Here is a 15,090-nt window from a genome sequence, read left to right as displayed (position 1 = left end):
CTCAGGCTCTGGCCAAGCTGCGCCTGAATTCACGCAATTCCTTCCTGTTCGTGCCCCGCCGGGAGGGCGGCCCGGCTCGGCCCCCGGCCCACATCGCCCGGCCACCGCCACCGCCCTCGGAGGAGAAGGCAGCGAAGGAGCCCCCGAGGGCTCCCGCCCCGGAGCAGGAGGAGCCCGCCGCTTCCCCGCCGGCTCCTCTGGACCCGCTGGTACCTGTGACTTACATCGATGACATTGTGGAGCCGGACAGCGGGGAGGTTTCTCCCAGGGCCGGCTCGACTGCGAGGACGGGGAGCTTGGATCAGCCCGGAGGAGCTGGCCCTGACCTGGAGATGGAGTTCTCCTCCGTGCCCCTCTACAGACCCCACTCTGCCCCCCACCAGAGGGGAGGCAGCACCTTCACTGTCGTGCCCAAAAGGAAGCCCGTTGCCTCGGGGCTGCAGACTCTCACTGATGCCAGCGGAAGGTCGCAGCGGGAGGAAGAGGATGAGGATGAGGAGAGCAAAGGAAGAGGCAAAGCCATGGAGAATGCTGATGGGCCCCAGGTGGGGATACCCCATAAAAAGCGCTACCCCTCAGTGAACGAGATCGAAGTGATCGGGGGGTACCTGTCCCTGGAGAGGTCCTGCATGAGCAAGACGGGCTCCCGTCGCAAGAAGGTAATAACTGCCCGGGACACCTCTGTGCTGAACAGCCAGGCTGGACGTGGCTGCTTTTGGCCCGTCTGTCCGTGAGGCACCGGGTGGGAAGATGAGAAGTGTGTTTGGGAAGATAGGCTTGATCCTTTTGGGAGCCAGAGGCTGCTCTCGGGGAGGGGGCACTGGGTGCTGTTCCACAAAGCAGCTGAGGGTGGGATGTTCTCTGTCATAACTGCAGGGCCTCTCCCACCCCGTCCCCTCTTGGAGATATGATAACAGAAAGTGAAATATTTCAGATATTTAGGAAATCAGGGTGAGTTGCAAGGTTTGAACAGCTGTGGGCTTTCCCTCCAGCTCTGCTCGCTGTGTCTGCGGGTGCTGGACATGTTGAGCTGCCCGTGGTCACTTGGGCAGCGTGGCATTGGCGTCCTCCCCGCATTAGTGATCTATTGATAGAGGCTCAAGAATTAGGTCTCGATTAGGCAGAAAGAGATCAGCAAGAACTTAACTCCCCTTGATAGGATTATACCACCTGCGTGGTCTGGATGTGCAGCTACAGCTCTGAAGATCCTCGAGATGTCGATTGCTCCAAGTGCCTTCAGACTGAATGCCAGATTTTCTCACTGCTTGGGATCTAACTTGGATCCTTGTGAGCCCTACATTGAGAATTAATCTTTGTAGGGCTAGATGAAATGCAGCTGGATAAGAGGAGGAGTGGGCGTGTTGCTGGGCTCTGAAAGCAGCACACTGAGGTGACAGATCCTGACTTCTAAGCTGCAACATGACATGTTTTCCCATAGCAGGAAGAGCTGTTTGACATTCCCGTTACCTAAATCCAGCTAGATGGCTGATGGACTGAATCCACACGGGTGCCTGAGGCGCTGAGCATTATGAGTTGAGGAAATCCTTTGAGCAGGATGCATCTCATTTGAAGGGAGACAGGGAGTGCTGCTTCCCTGGCTTAACGCTGGTAAATTCCTTCCTGAGCACACGCAGCCTGTGTTAATTTGATGGTGACTAATGCAGGGAGCAGGTCTGGACCACGAGCACCTTGAGATCCAGAATAAGCAAATGAGGAGTGATGATTCTTGCTCAGTGCTCCCGAAGTTTTATCTTGTTCTCCTACAGGGGAATGCTCAGTCTGACTGGAGTTGTTCTGTTTAAACACCTGCTGGCTTGAACCCATTCCAGCTGTTTTCTTGGCTCTGCTCAGTTCAGTTTGGGGCGTTAAACAGATTTACACCTAATCAGGTGTGTGCTATAAATGGTGAAAATATCAATACAACATGTTACAGTTATGGGTGCTCTTAGGATGGAGCAGAAGGTACAGAGGGAACCTCGTGGGACAGCCACACTTGGGTAAGCCCTGCTCCTGATGCAGCTGGGGAGCTGATTCTCTGAGCAGGGAGTGCTGTAGGGGCACAAAGAACAGAGCCAGACCAATTCAGTGGTGCACAATGGAAGCTGTCCTTAACATTACAAAAGTGAAGGGAGGGAGATGAGGACAACACCGGTGCACTGACTGAGTTGTTTTTAAGTTGGTCAAACACCAGAACAAGAACCCCAGAGAAGTCGTGGCATCTCCAACCTTGGAGCTGTCTGAAACTTGCCTGGGGAAAGCCTTGAGCAACTGGCAGGTCAGACCTGGTTAAGGCAGGAGTTGGGACGAGAGACCTCCAGAGGACCTTTCCTAACCAAAAATATCATGATATTGGTCAAGAGCTGTTCTGTCTGTCAGTGTTGGATTTGTGTGACATTGGGCACGTCATGGAGCTTCTCTGCCCATGTTCTTATCAGCTTAATGGCATTAACTGTCCCACTGTGCACATGAGGTGCTAAATACTGCACACACAGCTCTAAACACCCTTTGAGGGGATGTCCTGCATGAGAACTTGTGTAAACATCTAGGTTTGGAGAGGAGAAATGTGACAGGCAGTTCCTGCTCTGCCTTTTAATATTGCAGAGCTCAGGAGACTGAAACAAATGGGGACCCTTTGGAAACTAAGATCCAGCTTAAGGAGAAGTAGTAGAGACAGAAGTTTCTGGGTGAAATTAAATGTGGTGATGTAGTGGGAGAAACACCCGTTTTTCTTTCAGTTCCCTTCTTGCTTGGAGTGGCAAGTGCAGGGTTTGACTCTGCAGACAGCGTTTAGAAGATGCTGATGCTGGAGCAAATGGAAAGATTTCTGTTTACTCTTGACCTAGAGGATGTTTGTGGCTTTTTCTCTGGGTAATAAGGCTGAGAGTTGATGCCTGAAAAGGAAGGAGCTCGTATTAGGATGCATTCCTTGGTTTCTTCCCAAGAGATCACTGTGTGTCGCCAAGGCAACAGGCCAAAAACAAGGGTTCTATTTTGTAGCTGTGTAGGGGTTTTCAGAAACTAGATTTTGGCCTGAATTGGGCAGAAGCAGAGGGATCCTGTGAGCTGAGAGCTCATACCAAAGTCCCTTTCTCTTTTGGGGTATCAAAATCAAACCTGACGCTGGTTTTAGTGAGCACCTACCTGTGTCTCTTGGGGTGAACGAGCCCACCTTGCCTTGAATTTGCTCAGGGAAGCAGTGTTTAGGGAACCTTTGATGACTTGGAAAATGTCAGCCGTTTGCTGGTGCCCAGCAGGGATCTGGGAGAGATAAAACCCAGGTCTAGCACATGCTGATCCACATGCTGTGGATCAGTGGGTGTCTGTATGGACAGCCAGGGCTGTCCATCCAGGGGGAGGGAGGGAGGCAGCCCTGGAAGTTGGACCCTCCGTTCTGTGAGATGCAAGTGGTGCTTTGCTTGAAATGTGGGAATTCGACCTCTCTTTTCATCCCCATGTCTGGCCACTGAAAGCCTGACTGTAGTAAAGATCCCAGCAAAATGGAGCTGATGAGGTCCATGTCCTCTGGCCCACATCCTCCACATCCTGCCTGGCTTTCTGGAGTGGGAGGGTGGCTGGGAGCAGGTTCCAGCACTGCTCTGGGCTGCACAGAGGGAGCTCCAGCCCCTGCCCTGGGCTGCTGGCAGTCTGCAAGATTTGTGACTTTGCTGTGGCCTGAGGGATTCTGCTGGTGTGCAAGAAATTTCAGGAAAAACAGCTTTATTGCTCCTTCCAGACCTTCAAGTATGTGAAGCAGCTGTTAGTTTTGGAGTTGGAGCTGGGTCTTGGTGAGGGGGAGAGAGATGCTGCTCCTGTGTCAGGATAACCATTTCCCAGCTCTCTTGTGCAACTGGAGCTGCTGTGGTGGGACAGGCAGTGCCCACCCAGGCTCTGAAGGTCAGTGTGGGGCTGTGTGTGATGGGACACAGCAGGATCTGCAGCTGGATGGCTGTGCCCATCCTGGGGATCAGGCTGCCTGTGTGGGCAGGGAGCTTTTTGTCCTCCCGTGGGGTTCAGGTGCCCTTGAGGACTCTTCATCTGCTCTTGTGGCTGTTTTGAGGCCTCTCCAAGATGTGCCAACATTAGTTCAGATAAAGCAGTGAGAGTGTGACTCAGTTTGAGGACTCAGTGACCGTTTCCAGCTCCGAACGGATGTGCTGGGCAGCTGCTGGAGGAGCCTGGCTGAGCTGTCAGCTCCGGTGGGGAGGACAGGATACGAGCACAGGGGTGGAAGGAGACCTACTGACCTTTATTCTAAACCAGGAGTGGGGCAGAGGATGCAGAGCACTGCTGTGACCTCTGCTCAGGGCTCCTCTTTGTTATGGCAGAGAACTAAAAGCGTTTCGGCTCCGTAGCCCTGGGAGGGAGGGAAGGCTTTGCTGCGGGATGTGGATCTCTGGGATCTCAGAGGATAAAATCTACCTCAGCTGAGCTGAAAAGAGTCAATGGTGGTTTGGTCACCTGCCAGAACAACGTACAATAACACTGTCAGTGAGATAGAAATCTGGGTTTCTGCAGAGCATGTGACTGGCATGTTGGAGCGAGAGCTTGGGGAGGACGGCAAACTGCGGAGCCAGCCGGGCTCCTGAGGAGCAGCCACTGCCTTCAGGCTTCATGCTCTCATCTCCTTGGAGGCTGGACTCTGCTGGGGAGGTCCTGTGACTGCAGCACTTGCCCTGACTGTGCTCCTTCCACGTGTCTTGTCACTCCTGTGGTTCACCCCGAGTCACAGCATGTTTGTCCTCTCCAGAGAAAGTCACTTCTGGCCAGGCCACCCAAAGTCCTGTGAGTAACAGGACCTGAGAGCCAACACTCAGCAGGTTGTTGGTGATTTTAATGTGTTTTTCCTGTCACAGCTGGTGGTTTGCCATGTGCTGGCAGGCCCTGTGTGAGCAGGGATTACGGGAACAAGGCTGGTGGGATCCAAACAGTTGGGAGTCTAATGCTAAATTGTCTTCAAAGATGTTCAGCTGAACTTCAAAACGTTATGTGGACTTCAGCAAGGTCCATTTCCTAATGGTCTGAGCTGTGTAATGCCTGAATGTGGCTTCCAAATTCCCACTTAAATGTCTGTTAAAAATCATTCTTAATATCCCTCAGTTTTCATCATGGGCAGGATTGGGCAGCACCTTGTTGGTCTAACCAGCTGAACTTTTTGCTCTGCAGTTCTCCATCATCTCAGCTCTGTTGGAGATGGTCTCCTGTGAGAACCAGGTGTGGGCTCAGGATGCTGGCAGGGATGAACACTTCCAGCTATTGCCCAGGCCTGTTTGGAGCAAGTTTGCACAGTGGGGAGTCTAAACATCAGTGGCTGCCTGAAGTATTTTTTTGCAATATATAACACAATTAAACTAACCATAACCCAAGTAAATTAATGTGGTGGTGGAAGCAAAAATGTCTCTGCAAAAATTCCTTAAATTAATTATGTCATGTCTGTTTTGGAGGGATCAGGGCAGAGATTTGTGTTCTTTAGGTCTCAGAGAGCTGCATTCTTGTTCTGTTTTCTGTCTCTGGCTGTGCTCTGCTGGGGCAGATCCATCTGCCACTTTTAAGGAGGGGCTGTGGCAGTATCTGACATGAATGTATTGCATTTTTGGTAGATGAGGTCAGCAGTGATAAGTCATGCTCAGGAAATAAGGTCTTGGATGAGGAGGCACAGTCCCTCCCCTGCAGGGGTGATCTCTGTTAGCTGTCAGATATCAGCAGGCTCTTTCACCCAGACAGGGCCATTTCCCTGCCCTTTTCTAATTCTGCTGGTTTTTACCCTGTGATGTTGATGGCTGAAGACTCTAGAAATCAGAATTTGCTGTGGTTATATCTTTTAAACCACTTCACAAGCTGCACCCAAGGCTGGTGGTGGGGCAGTAGGGTTTTTTTTGATTTCACCTCTGCCTGCCAGCTGCTTGAAGTGCTGGTGCTTTGTTGTATGAAATCCTGGCAGAGCAGATGAGTCAGATTTATCTCATCTCTGTAGTGGGAAGCTTTCTGTGACTGAGGTTCTCCATGGCCTCACCACTCCCATGCTTCGCCTCGTGCTGTAGCAACAGCCTGAGCTGCTCCAGATTCCCCTGGTTTTCTTCCTCCCATCCCCTGTTGCTGTCAGCAGTGAGGGGAACGGGACAGAAGAGCTAAAATAGAAACTCTTAGGCAAATTAGAGGCAAGCCTGGCTTTGAGGCTGGTTAGGATGTGCCCAGGGCTCAGCCTGCCCAGAGCTCGAGAGGAGATTTGGAGTACTTTGTGCTCTGAAGTCTAATCACAAAGATTACAGTTAACCTTATCTTAATCAGTTTCCTTAATCTGTGGACCAGATTGGAGACAGTTTATCATTTCCCCTCTCTCTCAAGGATTCAGCTTGTCTTGGGTTTGGGTTTTCCTGCCCACTCTGTTTTTTTCCAGTACATGGTCACGGTGTTCCTGAGAGGAGCAGAGGAAGGACACGCTCAGCCTGTTGGGGCAGGGGTCCTGCTGGTCTGTCTTACATGTGGGGAACGGTAGGAAAAGTTAAAATGTTTAGTTTCTTGGTTCAGTGGCAGCAAAGGAACTCTCTGTAAGAGCTGCTGCAGCAACATCTCCTTCACCTCAGGGGTTGTGCTCACCCCCCTCCCAAGTGAAACCTGAGTTTAAAACCTGTTTAGAACCGACTCCTCCTCGTGACTGCAGTGGGACGTGGGTATGGCATGAGGCTGGGAGGATGGGGACAGTTTGTGTAGGAAGAGTCATGTGAAGCATCTGTATCACACAGAGCAGCTTCACAAACATCCTGGGAAAATCTGCACTGGAGGAACTCGGTGCTGGTGTTTTCCGAGAAGTGCCCTTTGGATGATCTTGGGAGCTTGGCAGGATGGAGCTGCTGGGCTTTGGGCACTGGAAGGAATGTAAGCAAGCTGGAGGAAATATCTCAGACACAATGACAGCAAAACACTTGTGTGCTCAGGGAAATGATATCTCTTGCAGCTGGTGAAAATGCAGGGCTGAGTCAGGCAGATCCCTGGGGCTCCTGGGGAACCTGCTGCACTTCCCGTTGGGGAAGCACCTTTTGCATGTTAGTGGAGAAAAAGGGCAAGAGAGACATGACCTCTGTCATGCAGGGGATGCTGTGCACATCACTGAAACCTTTTGGTCCTGAAGTCTGGAATGAGCTCCTTGGCGGGGTGGGAAGTAATTCTGTTCCCAACCTCCCTGTATTTCCCATGGAATGATGCTCCAGTGGGTCCCATTCCAGCACCAGCCCAAGGCATTTGTTGAGCTGCTCTGGGCAGTCTGGGTTGCACAGAAATGCTTGTGGGTGGCAACCCCCAGTGCTGCCCCACATTGTAGCCACAAGTGGTGTGCTCAGAGCTGCCTGCAAAGCAGAGTCCTCTGCTGGTGGGGAGTTCTGGCTGTTGTTAATGAAGACACCAAGTCTTGACACTAATTGTACCTTGTTTATCCTGCTCTCTTTGTGTATTCAGAGGAGGCTTGTTCCATAGATGTAGGGAGATTTGTCCAATTCTGAAGGGCCAAGGAAGTAATATTTGAATTGCTTGTTAAGCTGTGGGAGGCTCTGGCTCCTCTGCCTGCAGATGTGAGGGGGAATAAAGGATTCTCTGGTGAATGGCTGCTCTGTGCCCTGGCACACTTGGGGCTCCAGCTGTGGTTGTTTGGGCTCTGGAATCTCTCCTTGTCCGACGCAGTCGAGGGAAGAGTTAACCAAGCTGCCTGTCCTGTGGTGCTCCCAGGGCTGTCCCCACCCTGTCACTTCTCATCAGGAACTTGAAACTTGCCCCTGTCTTGCACGAGGAGTTTAATATTTCGAATCTCCATGCATTGCTCCTGTCTGCCATGTGCTCCAGCATATTGATTACACAGGGCTGGCTGTGTGGGTTGCCTTGTAAATGGAGACTTTCTTGTTTTGCCTTGTGGCTTGGGAGCTGGGAAGTGATCCTGGAGAAAACCTCTCCTTTGCCAGCCACACAGGGCTTCCCTGACATGCTCCTGCTGTAAATCTTTAGTGCCCTTAGCTCTGCTCAGTAACTGTGGTGCAGTTAATAGTTGAGCAGAAGTCAGTGTTGCTCTTAGGAAACACTTCTTGGAAAAGATAATCACACGTGATCCAGTGAGCCTGTGGTGATGCAGCCAACTCCAGTTCCCCAAAATTATTCTTTTTGTGCAGAATGACAGAAAAGCACATTTCTGAAGTGCCATGTGCAGTTTCCTGGGCGTATTTAGGCTGCTTCAGCCATAGCAGTACAGGGTTAATCTGATAAAGGAGCCAAGCCTCAAGTCCCCTGAGTTCCTAGGGATACTTGTCAGGGAAAAGCCCTTTATTCCTGTGTCAAGGAAAGGCTTGAGAGGTGCAAAAGCTCCTTATCTTCTCTGAATGATAGCAAATGCCCTGGTCATGTGCTGATGCTACTGCAGTCCCCATGGTACTATTCCAGGCTGCTGCACATAATTTCAACAGTTTGGGCTGACACATGACCCTGTTTTCAGGACAAGTACAGGCACGTAGACAAGCTCATTGCCAACTCTAAGGAAGTGGCTCATTTTCTCAAAAATCCTTTATCTAAAACTTTCTTTCCAGGGGAATTGTCTAGATCATTGACTGCAGGTTGCTATGAAAAAAAAAAAAGGTTCCTACTCTTTTGCCTCCTTTTAGTAAATCTGGTGCTCTGTGAGAATGGTCAGGTGGGAGGACCAGGGTAAACCCTCTGGAGATCTTTTCCACCATAAAATACTGCCCTCTGTTTCCAGTGTCACGAGCAGTTATTTGTCTGTGCAGAGACATTCCCTCTCACCCCATGGCAGCTGGGAGGTTGTTCTGTGTTTAGAAGGGTCCTGAGTTCTGGGTTTAGAAGCTCCCTGCAGTCCTGGGGGCAGAGCCTCTATCAACCAACCCAAAGGGTTTGCTCTTTGAGCAGTTTTCCTGCCCAGCCCAGGGGGCTGTTTGCAAACCTCCCAGGGATGCTCTGTGTGTACAGGCTTCCCCCAGCTGGCTGCTGCAGTTCCAGGTGTCAGGTGAGATGTCCTTGTGCTTTCCTGCTGTCCACCCAATCTTTAGACAACCAGTGCAACAGCAAATGAGCTCAGTGTAAGACTGCACAGGAACACAAGGTTCTCCCAAACACTCACTTTGTTCATGCTTGATCTCTGAGGTTCACTCATGCTGAATGGTCCTCCCTCCCTCTGTGCAAATGCTGAGAGAGGAGGAGGCATTGAATTGACCAGGTGTGAAAAGCTGCTTTAAATCACACCCAGCAGCACTTGGCAGCCCACACATGTCCTGGGGGGTCAGAGCAGTCCCGGGGTTTGTCACTTGGGAATTATGTTGCTGGAGGAGAGAGGATGATCAGAGGAACATTACTACCTGAAAAGAAGAATCTTGATCCCTGGTGCTGCTCAGCTGTTTGGATCTGGTGAAGCACTTGGTGGGTTGGGTGCTGTGGGATGTCAGCAGTATGCTGACTCTGACTCTCCCTGCTGGAATAGAGTTACAGGGTGATTTTGTTGGTCTCTTTTAATGCCTAGAACATTTATTTTTTTCTGACTCTTACAAGGTGAGGATTTGAATTGCAAAGAAGTTCCTATTTAAAAGGTGCAAACACCCTACATAATCATTTGGGCTTTGCCTCATCAGCCAAGAAGCAAATGTGATAATGGGTGTAGAAGAGAAAAGCCACACTAAAGAGATTGCTTCTGGAGCTGAGGATGCAGATTAACCCCAGGAGACTTCCAGAGAGATCCCTGGTGTGAGAAGCCCTGATGGGGTGTTTGTTCTGTCACTAAAACTGCCTTGCAGACTTTCCCACCTCCCTTTTGGAGGTGAGGTATCTGCTGGCTGTCATTGCTTATGTCATAGGTTGGGTTCTGTAAACTGGTTATTTTTATTTCTGATAAGTCTCTGTCCATGAGGCCTCTCTGGTGGTTGGTCTGGAAGCAGCCTGCCCTGAAAGAAGGTTGACTTTTGTTTTCTTTTCTAAATGAGCCTTGTATGACTACTCAGATTTACGCACGTTGGGCAATGTTTACCCTGCCTTCTTTTTCCTGCCTCTCTTTTATTACTCATTACTGTTCAAATCCTAGCAAATAAATAAATGATTCTTGCTATGGCAACAAGAATCTGTTGGCTGAGCAGCACAATATCCCCTGAAAAGCCTGCTTTGCTCTTCCCAGCATGTCTCTGATTGCTGGGCAGAGTATTAATATATAGATATATGGGTTGGTTTGTGACACAGTTGTGGGTGAAGCCTTCAGCTGAGTGAAGAGTGACAAATCCCTGCAAACATCCACAGCTGAAGGGTGCAAAATTCTTCCTTGCCACAACTGGCAGCTGCTGCTGGGGCAGAAATGGGGAAACCAGTGCTGAGACACGTTGAGCAGAGCCCTCTGGCCAGGCTCCAGCGTGCTTGGCTCTGCTGGGAGACACTTTTCTTCTAAAGAAACGTCCCCTCTTGCCTTTTGTGTTCCCATAAAAGCCTCAGTGGTCTGGCAAGGGGCTGCTGGCTGTGCAAACCTGGTGTCTCTGCCATTGCTGGGCTCTTGATTTTCCTCTTTAGATGGTTCCTGGGACTGAAGCTGCCTGTGTTCCCCACACAGTGCTCAGTTCTGCTCTGTAGCTGCTCTGTTTCTTCAGGCAGCTCTGCCCCTGTGTCCCCTGGTTTTGCCTGAGCACGTCACCCTCCGTCATCTTTTGGGTCAAGCTTGGGTTGTGCTTCCCCGAAAGCACGTCCTGCTGGGGAAGGGCAGCTCGGCCGTTCACTGCTCTGCTTTTAGTGCTCTCTGCCTGCACGGGCAGGGCTGACTGAGCTCCCTGCAGTCCTTCCCCGGGCCAGCTCCGGGCTGTTCCTTGTGTTTGCTCTGCCTGGGTGTGGCCAGAGCTTTATTGCAGCTCTGTGGGGCTCTGCTGGTGCTCGGGAGCAGGCTGTGGGTGCAGAGGGTGGGACACCCCCGGTGTGGTTTCTGGGGGTTGTGCCATGGTGCAGCCATGCCACGCACGACTGGCTGGTGTGAACATGGGCATGTGCTGCTGGGGCAGCAGGTTGTCTTGTCCTGAGCTGTCCCCAGCTGTCCCTGGGCGTGTGGGGCTGCACTGCTGTGGTTAATGATTGCTCTGTGTGGATGGCTCCAGCACTGCCTCCTGCACAGGTGCCTGGAGACTCCAGCAGGACTCCCAGCCCTGCTCCAGGAGTGAGTGTGGCCTCAGATGAACTGGCTGTGGGAAGTGGGAGCTGTGTGAGTTTAGGGCTGTTGGGGTGTTGCCTCTGGGCACTGTGTGGGCAGGGTTGTATTTCTGGGTCACTTCTGCTGTGTTCTGCTCTTTGGTTTTGCTCCCTGGTGAGGCTGTTTCCTCCTCCAGCACTACATGCACCTTTGGTCCAAACTGGACTCAGAGTAATTTTTCTCAGAGATTTCCTCCAGATAACAGAAAACTAGGAACACTTAGTTCCATCTCCCAAGCTTAAATTCTAAATCTAAGGCATATCTCTCCCGTCTCCTTTGTTTTCCATGTTTAGCCAAGTAGTTCTTGCCCTTCAGTGCAGTTGCCAGCACTGGTAAGCAGCCTGTGTGCAGTGCCTGGTTCTGGGATAGCTCCTGAGCTTCCAGGAGCTCTGGGCACCTCCACTCTCTGGCCTTCGTGCCTGGCAGTGTGGCTCTCCCCAGTACAGACACCACATTGTGAGCAGTCACAGCCTGGCTCGGATCAGGGAGCATCTAGGTCAGCAGCAGGAATGGGAAATTCAGGGAACAGCAACTGGGATGCTCTAATCTTCAGGACCATTTTATTCCAACCCCTCTTGTCTGAAGTATAATCACTGTTCTCCCCATGTGTCATCTGAAGAAGGTCAGAGTGGCTCTGGGGCAGGGAATGGGGAAGAGCAGCTGGTTGCCCTCTGTGCTGTTCCCATCCTGGGAGTGTGTCCAAGGTCCCTCCCGTGCTGGGGTGGAGTGGCACCCCAGGTGTGCATCTGCAGTGTGGAGGAGGTGCAGGTGCTCACTGTTACCCAGATTCCAGTTAAACTCCTCTTGCTGTTTTGCTGAAAAGCAGCAGTGAAATGCTCCCTGTCTGGCCCTGCAGACCCTGGTCCCCCATTTCCCAGGTTCCATAGGCAGCACAGGGGCACTGTGGCCCACTGGCAGCTCTGACCCCCGAGGACTTCAGCAGCCTCCACCAATGCTCCGGCCACTGGACAGAGACAGCTATTCCAGGGAATAGGTGCACCTGGGCAGCACATGTGGTGCTTGAGAGCTGCCTGGGGCCAGGTGCCACTTCCCAGCCCGTAGGGGAGTTTGGGTGTGAGAGTAACTGCAGATATGGCACAGGAGGTAAAAAATGTGCTGCACTTGCTCCTTACCAGTCGTTACACAGCATCCAGAGAGATCCATGCAGCTCCTGCTGCCTGTCACAAGCTCCCACGTCCTTTTAATTCTGTTTATAACCTTATTGTCTGGGTTTTAACTGTATTTAGAAGTAGAGGGATCACAACACCCTCTTAGACAGCTGCTCCTGAACCTTGATCCCTGTTGGCTGGATACTTCCCTACTTCTGGCATAAATCTATTCCTGGCAATTCCTCCTTGTTTGTCCTCTGTGTGCTGGTATCAGCAGCTCTCTGCTCCTTGGGGGTTATTTTGTGGTGTTCTTAAAGAGCTGTGATGCTTTTTCTCAACCTGCACTTGTGCTGGTGGGAAGTTTTTGCCAGTGAATCTCCTCTGCACCTGTTGAGGTGACCTGTAACCAGATCCTCCGAGCACAACGGTGGATAATGATTAGGACAGGACAGGCTGCAGGGGAGCAAACCCTTCCCTCAGCTTTTCTTTTCAACTTGGAAGAGCATATCTGGAGTTATTTTCACCACCTGCTGGGTGTTACAGGCAGGATGGAGCCAGGCAGTCCCTATTTCCAGCAGAAATGCTTTGCTTCATTCCTGCTTTAAGCAGTATCCTAATGGTGATTACAATCCTGTAGCCAATCCAAAATTTTCTTCCTGTTATTCACAGGTGATGAACTTGTCTTAGAGCAAGGGTTGGTCTTAAACACCATTCCATTTCTAGTGTTCTTGCTCTCTAGTTTTCTTCATGACCCATAAAATTCTGGTTTTCCTTTGATGTTTGAGTCACCTTCATTCCTCAATTCCTCCTTCATTCATTCACCTTCATTCTCCCAGTTACTGTGCAAAGGTCATTAGTGAGAATACTGAATAAAACTGTTTTCAAACCAGAACCTTGTCCAGTATTTTCTTTTCTCTGCTACCACCTGTTACCATCTCTCCTTTAGCTGTTTCCACCTTCTCACTTCTGGTATTAAGCCCTGTTTTATGTAGCTTAAATAACTCTTTGGTGGGGTGTCCTCCTAAGACTGGAGTCCTGATCACCCATATTTCTGTAGTCTGGGCACACAAACGAGTTGTCAGGCATTAGCAATGTCACCTTTCCAACATGTGGATGTTTTCCTTTCCTGCTTGGCAACACTGATCTCTAGAGAGACACGCTGGCAGCTCCTCCTGGGTGCTGGGCATCAGTGAGATGATGGTGAAGGGCAAAAAGCCAGAGGTGGTCTGGACCCCTCAGCCTCCTGCCTCCATCCCATCCATTTGGCTCTCTGTCAGCATGGCAAGAGATCCACCAAGGCACATGGGAAGGGATGGGGGAGATATTCAGTCATTCCTATAAACCAGGGTGCAGCCCTGGGGTGCAGTGGCCTGTGCCAGAGCCAGCGTTGGGATCAGTGGGTTCTCGTGCTGCTCTCTGACAATCCTCCTTTGCTGTTGTCTAGATGAAGATCTCCTTCAATGAGACAAGTCTGCAGACTATGTTTGAGTACCCCTCAGAGAGCTCCCTGGCAGAAGAGGAGGAGGAGGAGGAAGGCCATGCTTCGGAAACAGAGGAGGAAAAATCTTGCCCTTTTTACGTTCCACGCCCAAATGGCACTTTGCATCCCAGTACACCCAACTCAGGTGAGTGAGGCCCTGTGCTGGCAGGTGGTGTCTGACACTGTCCATGTTTCCTACAGACCCTTATGGGGCTCCATGTGGGTGGAAATGCTAATGGGGATGACCAGGGAACTGCAGCTGGGCAGCTTCCATGCTGTCCCTTCCGGGATCCTGGCCCCACTTCCTTTTGGGGTGGTGAGGAATATTTACACCAGCTTTCTCCTTCCAGCAGATTTATCCAGCTACACCCCAAAGCACTCCGTGAAGTTCAGCGAGTGGCAGGAGCAGAAGTATGAGGGTCCTGCTGCAGAGGGACCCCTCCCAAAGGAAGCTGATTCCCATGGGAACCAAGACATGGTGAGGCTTTAAATAAGGAAGTCTTGCTGTGCTGTTCTGTGGTGCTGGGGTTGTTCTGGGCAGTGGATGGGATGGATCTGCCTTTGTGTTCACTGTGCAGGGAGGTGTGTCACTGCTCCCAAAGGGACCAACACACAGTCCCACTGCCACGGACAGACCTGTCTCTCTGAACGAGACTTAAGGCAGCTGCACACTCTGGGCTCAGCACAGGAAAAACATGGACTTGTTAGAATAAGTCCAGAGGAAGCCACAGAGATGCTCCAAGGGCAGGAGCCCCTCTGCTCTGGATCCAGGCAGGGAGAGCTGGGGGTGTTCACCTGGAAATCAGAAGGCTCCAGGGAGACCTGAGAGCCCCTTCCAGTGCCTAAAGGGGCTTGTAAAAAACAGGGAGATGGACTTTTTACATGGGTGGGTGATAGAACAAGGGGGAAAGGGTTTTAAACTAAAACAGAAGAGATTTAGATTAGATTTTAGGAAGAAATTCTTCCCTGTGAGGGTGGGGAGGCCCTGGCACAGGTTGCCCAGAGAAGCTGTGGCTGCCCCTGGATCCCTGGAAGTGTCCAAGGCCAGGTTGGACTGGGCTTGGAGCAACCTGGGCTAGTGGAAGGTGTCCCTGCCCATGGCTTTAAGGGTCCTTCCAATCCAAACTATTGTGGGATTCTGTGATAAACCAGGGCACATTTGTTGGGGGGAATCGATGCCCTGGGCAAGGTGCCAGTGCAGAAGTGTGGGTGCTGGTTTGCTCTGATTTGACGAGCCCTCCTCTCTCTCCACAGCTCACCCCGGCAGAGAAGGGCGGGCTCTCGGATTTCAGCAGCGAGCCCGC

General features: G+C 51.3%; 1 protein-coding gene across 1 annotated transcript in view; it reads left to right on the top strand.

The window, feature by feature from the left end:
* Positions 1 to 15,090, top strand: part of TPRN (taperin) — a 21,147-nt gene that overhangs the window by 5,212 nt on the left and 845 nt on the right. Inside the window, exons 2-5 of the mRNA XM_029960606.1 lie at positions 6 to 659; positions 13,751 to 13,931; positions 14,140 to 14,264; positions 15,041 to 15,088. Of these exons, the coding sequence (XP_029816466.1) occupies positions 6 to 659; positions 13,751 to 13,931; positions 14,140 to 14,264; positions 15,041 to 15,088 (1,008 nt within the window). The remainder of the gene's footprint in view (positions 1 to 5; positions 660 to 13,750; positions 13,932 to 14,139; positions 14,265 to 15,040; positions 15,089 to 15,090) is intronic.

Source organism: Manacus vitellinus, unplaced genomic scaffold (assembly GCF_001715985.3).
Source record: "Manacus vitellinus isolate BGI_N305 unplaced genomic scaffold, ASM171598v3 scaffold_27_pilon, whole genome shotgun sequence".
Lineage (NCBI taxonomy): Eukaryota > Metazoa > Chordata > Aves > Passeriformes > Pipridae > Manacus > Manacus vitellinus.
Note: the sequence above shows the minus strand (reverse complement) of the source record. Positions and strands in the feature narration are given on the sequence as shown.